This window comes from Dendrobates tinctorius, unplaced genomic scaffold (assembly GCF_039654945.1).
Source record: "Dendrobates tinctorius isolate UK_male_01 unplaced genomic scaffold, ASM3965494v1 ptg000022l, whole genome shotgun sequence".
NCBI lineage: Eukaryota > Metazoa > Chordata > Amphibia > Anura > Dendrobatidae > Dendrobates > Dendrobates tinctorius.
The window spans coordinates 94,697,988-94,703,987 of record NW_027361690.1 but is presented as its reverse complement, the minus strand read 5'-3'; the positions used below and the strand labels follow the sequence as shown (position 1 = coordinate 94,703,987).

Sequence of the window (6,000 nt, the reverse complement as noted above, 5' to 3'; positions counted from 1 at the left end):
CAGCGTTCAATAGACGGCAGCACTTTGGATGCTGCGGACATGTGCTGTGCCCATACCCTTTCTGTGCCACAACTGTACAGCGTACACATGAATCCAGCGCCACATTGCCCCCACGACACCACTCCACTGTGCGCCTTGTTGTATGACAGGTTGACACATGGTGGGGCGGCTGCTGATATAAAACATTCATTGATTAATATTTACTGGAGGTAAAGTGGCTGAGTCCATGTGAGTAGCTGCAGCCATTGGTGACCGCACAATAACCACATTCCTCACGTCTGAGACCTTCCCCGTAAGGAGTCCCGTACACACCATGTGCGCGGCTCATGAGTCCACCTGCGTGACGTCACTCTCCCGCCGAAAGGTGTGTCCAAAATCTAGGAAAAACTTCTCAGAGGAAGTCCCGCCCGCAAACTTTTCCAAGATGTTGATTGGTCGCCAAGAAATCCGTCTCCACCAAGGCTAGAATCTGATTGGTCGTCTACAGAGGGGCGCTGGAGAGTCAAGGGGAGACTACAGGGAAAGTGAAGGGACTGGGAGCGAGTCAGGGACGAAAGGCGGCGGACTAGAATGATCTGAGGACCGGGGGCCACTGTGCGACTTACGTACCAGGACCCGCCGAGAACCGCGAGATGAAGAGTTTAAAGTCCCGGCTGAAAAAGCACGAAGTGACCATCACAGTGAGTGCAGGCTGGGTGGGACACATGAGGGCTCAGGAGGTGACAATCACAGTGAGTGGAGGCTGGGTGGGACACATGGGGGCTCAGGAGGTGACCATCACAGTGAGTGCAGGCTGGGTGGGACACATGGGGGCTCAGGAGGTGACCATCACAGTGAGTGCAGGCTGGGTGGGACACATGGGGGCTCAGGAGGTGACCATCAAAGTGAGTGGAGGCTGGGTGGGACACATGAGGGCTCAGGAGGTGACCATCACAGTGAGTGGAGGCTGGGTGGGACACATGGGGGCTCAGGAGGTGACCATCACAGTGAGTGGAGGCTGGGTGGGACACATGAGGGCTCAGGAGGTGACCATCACAGTGAGTGCAGGCTGGGTGGGACACATGAGGGCTCAGGAGGTGACCATCAAAGTGAGTGCAGGCTGGGTGGGACACATGGGGGCTCAGGAGGTGACCATCAAAGTGAGTGGAGGCTGGGTGGGACACATGAGGGCTCAGGAGGTGACCATCACAGTGAGTGGAGGCTGGGTGGGACACATGGGGGCTCAGGAGGTGACCATCACAGTGAGTGGAGGCTGGGTGGGACACATGAGGGCTCAGGAGGTGACCATCACAGTGAGTGCAGGCTGGGTGGGACACATGAGGGCTCAGGAGGTGACAATCACAGTGAGTGGAGGCTGGGTGGGACACATGGGGGCTCAGGAGGTGACCATCACAGTGAGTGCAGGCTGGGTGGGACACATGGGGGCTCAGGAGGTGACCATCAAAGTGAGTGGAGGCTGGGTGGGACACATGGGGGCTCAGGAGGTGACCATCAAAGTGAGTGGAGGCTGGGTGGGACACATGAGGGCTCAGGAGGTGACCATCACAGTGAGTGGAGGCTGGGTGGGACACATGGGGGCTCAGGAGGTGACCATCACAGTGAGTGGAGGCTGGGTGGGACACATGAGGGCTCAGGAGGTGACCATCACAGTGAGTGCAGGCTGGGTGGGACACATGAGGGCTCAGGAGGTGACCATCAAAGTGAGTGCAGGCTGGGTGGGACACATGGGGGCTCAGGAGGTGACCATCAAAGTGAGTGGAGGCTGGGTGGGACACATGAGGGCTCAGGAGGTGACCATCACAGTGAGTGGAGGCTGGGTGGGACACATGGGGGCTCAGGAGGTGACCATCACAGTGAGTGGAGGCTGGGTGGGACACATGAGGGCTCAGGAGGTGACCATCACAGTGAGTGCAGGCAGGGTGGGACACATGGGGGCTCAGGAGGTGACCATCACAGTGAGTGCAGGCTGGGTGGGACACATGGGGGCTCAGGAGGTGACCATCACAGTGAGTGCAGGCTGGGTGGGACACATGGGGGCTCAGGAGGTGACCATCACAGTGAGTGCAGGCAGTGTGGGACAAATGGGGGTTCAGGAGGTGACCATCACAGTGAGCGCAGGCTGGGTGGGACACATGGGGGCTCAGGAGGAGACATCACAATGAGCGCAGGCTGGGTGGGACACATGGGGGCTCAGGAGGTGACCATCACAATGAGCGCAGGCTGGGTGGGACACATGGGGGCTCAGGAGGTGACCATCACAGTGAGTGCAGGCTGGGTGGGACACATGGGGGCTCAGGAGGAGACCATCACAGTGAGTGCAGGCTGGGTGGGACACATGGGGGCTCAGGAGATGATCATCACAGTGAGTGCAGGCTGGGTGGGACACATGGGGGCTCAGGAGGTGACCATCACAGTGAATGCAGGCTGGGTGGGACACATGGGGGCTCAGGAGGTGACCATCACAGTGAATGCAGGCTGGGTGGGAAACATGGGGGCTCAGGAGGTGACCATCACAGTGAGGAGTGTATCAACCTCAGACTGCATTGTTAAAAAAAAAAAAAAAAACACCACTCCCAGTGTTGCATGGAATGATGGGATTTATAGTGTGCTGTTGCAGGGTTTTAACCCCTTAGGCGTTGAATCTGGTAATTTTCCTAACGTGTCCCATTCCTGCCTGGTGTAGGGTGTGGGCATGCGATGGTTGCGTGCTCCTCCTCCTCCTATTTGTAGTGATTATAGGCACATTACAGCCTGTTCTGCTCGAGTCAGGACATCGCCTGCAGCCCGGGGTTCTGATGCTGCGGGTGGAGTTGGGGCATCAGTTTCCTTTTTGCTTTGACCATCCTGCTTGTAATGTGCTTTTACGAGCCTGGGCAGTGTGACATGGCGCATGCATCGCATAGCTTTTACTGTGCGGCCATTCATGATCATGTGGGTGTGTGGTTATTGTTTGTGAGCTTTAGGTGCGTCAGGTCCCAGTGACAACGCCTGCCCTAATTGTTTTCTACACAGTCATGTCGACAAATATCAATATATTGAACAGATCTCCATTCATGGCGCAGAATAGTATCAGTAGCCATAGGATGTTGGCAGAGCCTCCTGTACATGTGCTCACCTGAATATACCGTCGGTGCAGACCTTGGGGCGAGAAGGAGCCATCAGAATGGATCCCTCTCTGCATCTTTATAGATAAGTGGTCATGTGTAATCTCTGTTGCTATGGAATACGTTGTCACCGTCCGGTAGGTGATGATCTCTGCAGACGTAATTCTGACAATTTAGTAGTATCCAGGCCAGACACAAGTCGTATGGTTAATAAACAGCCCGGACTCCAGAATGATGCGTCATATGCTGATATATGGGAGCAAACCCTGAGGACAGGAGAGAGATTTGTGTTGCTGATATGTTTGGCTCATGGAATATTGCCTAGATCGGATACAGTAGCAAACTGTCAAGTGCGGTCACCCCACTGATCTCGCTGCAGAGATACACAGCGCCATCAACTGTTTAGTGGCCGCTTCCAGATACTGCAATGAATAGGACTGGGTCTGGAGTGCTGCCAGCAGCTTCTACACAGATGGCGGAGCTGCGCTGTTCAGCTCTGCGATCGCGAACATGATGCCTGCAGCAGCGCTGAGATCTGCTGGCGTGGTGGAGGTGCTGCAGCGCTGAGATCTGCTGGCGTGGTGGAGGTGCTGCAGCGCTGAGATCTGCTGGCGTGGTGGAGGTGCTGCAGCGCTGAGATCTGCTGGCGTGGTGGAGGTGCTGCAGCGCTGAGATCTGCTGGCGTGGTGGAGGTGCTGCAGCGCTGAGATCTGCTGGCGTGGTGGAGGTGTTGCATTGCCGAGATCTGCTGGCGTGGTGGAGGTGCTGCAGCGCCGAGATCTGCTGGCGTGGTGGAGGTGCTGCAGCGCCGAGATCTGCTGGCGTGGTGGAGGTGCTGCAGCGCCGAGATCTGCTGGCGTGGTGGAGGTGCTGCAGCGCCGAGATCTGCTGGCGTGGTGGAGGTGCTGCAGCGCCGAGATCTGCTGGCGTGGTGGAGGTGCTGGGTGTCGGACTCCCACTGATCTAATATTGATGACCTATCCAGTATAAAAGTAGTGTAGCAACCCTGAAGATGACAGGCCATTGAGTTCAACCTATAAAATATTAAAGGGTTTGTCTGGCGTTAACACTTTTTCATCATAAAATAACAAATTGTGGCATGCCCCTCTTCTTTCATCCCCAGGGACATAGCATAGTTGTCTGCTCCAGAAGCCATGACTGTGACATCCGGGAGTCACAAGGCTGTACGAGCTTGGGATTGGCTGCAGCCTTTAGAAGATAGGAATACTGTGGAATTGGATGTTTCTCTGATGGCGTGCTATTCCAGTCACTTGACTGCTACAATTAATCACCGGTTTCAACATCTGTACGGCACAGTCCTCTTCTGCTGCACACCCCTGGAGCAGCCTGCACAGGATCCACGGCGTGACGGGAGATGAATATGCGTTTTGTTCTTATGACAACTCGTTCCTAAGACAATAAAAAAAATGCGATGTCAGACAACCCCTTTAATGAAGTAATCAGAGACTTTGAAAATGTTCAGAAATGAAAACACAAAGTTTACTGTAAGGTTGTGGAGCAGTGAGGTGGTCAGTTTTGTAGTCCTGGCATCATGTGTAGCGTTTTTTTTTTTAATTTCCCCTGTTGTACAAAGGTCCTTCCCTATGAACACTGCGTCTGCACATCCAGGTGAAGGATCACAGATGAGCTAGTCCAGAATTAGAACAAAAGGACTTTTTGTCTTGGAAACTCCACCGCAAGTCCAGCAATACCTTTACATGGCCAGTTTGTTCCTCTGTTGGGGCAGGTGCCAGCGACTATGTAATCTTTCCGAGAGAATTGGAGTCATTATGCAAATCAGACTCTGATCTGATTCTCTCGGATGAGATGATGGAGAAAATGTGTTCGTTTCTTCATTTACTTTGTCCATGCAAATCGAACTCCACTCAGATGTCTTCCGAGTGCAGTCCTATGGTTTTCACGCACTCATTGACCTTTATGGCCGAGTGCAAGCTGAATATCGGATCAAACTTGGGTATGCAGAGAACAAAAAAAAAATGATGTGCACTGCCCCATAGCATAACATTGGTCCAAGAGCAGTCCAATGTTTTGTCAGATCGCACTAAGACTAGAAATATGCTAGTCTGGACATGCCCTCTCTGACAAATCAGTGTTTGAATAGATATGCAAATTAGGCTGAAGATCTGAAGCCTCTGTCACTCCAGCTCTATTCTCAGCTCAGAGTTGCCTCCTCATACTTGACTGATGGCTCCTTTGTGTGAAGTTACACAGCATAAAGTCTGACAGTCAGTAAGGAGGAGGTGGCGTTGGGTGGAGAATAGAGCTGGAGTGACCGAGGCGTCACATCTACAGCTTCATTTTCATGTGCATTAAAATGCTGATTTCTTAGTAGTAAAGGAATGGATTCGCTATGTCCAGGTATCGCTGGACTTGTGTTTGGAAGAGCTGCATTGGCTTATACATAGTTTGGGGTGTGAAATCCTGCTGCCAGGTTCCCTATAAGGCTAGTCCATTTTTGATTGTCCAAAATTGCATATACATTTTTTTTTTTTTTTTAAGATGGATTTGCACAAGCTGTTTTTGTCTGGCACAGATTTGCTGGCAGTGAATCCACCACAACATCATCCATGCAGACCTTATCTTTTATGGCCTGTTAACACATTGCTGAAATGCTGTGAATGTTTCATCTGGCTCTGTGGACAGAAAATCCACAGCTTATTCTACAGTAGAACCAAAGTGGTAATATTTTTCCAGATGTCCCCAACATAATACGCTAGAGAAGAAAATCTGCGGCGTGGATTGAGCTATGATTCGCCATTTGTCAGTATACAGTGTGGATGTTCACCGTGAATTTCACACTTTGCCGTATGTAAGGTAATGTCCTGTTGATGCAGGACGATGTGCTGCTGATACATGATGATGATTAAGCCAACTT

At 52.4% G+C, this 6,000-nt stretch overlaps 1 protein-coding gene across 2 annotated transcripts in view; it reads left to right on the top strand.

Annotated features, from left to right (window-relative positions):
• Positions 1-452: 452 nt before the first annotated feature.
• Positions 453-6,000, top strand: part of UACA (uveal autoantigen with coiled-coil domains and ankyrin repeats) — an 80,575-nt gene continuing 75,027 nt past the window's right edge. The window contains exon 1 of one of the 2 annotated variants that reach the window (XM_073568974.1): positions 453-680. In XM_073568974.1, the coding sequence (XP_073425075.1) occupies positions 633-680 (48 nt within the window). In that variant the 5' untranslated portion in view covers positions 453-632. The remainder of the gene's footprint in view (positions 681-6,000) is intronic. The other variant, XM_073568972.1, reaches the window with a different exon arrangement.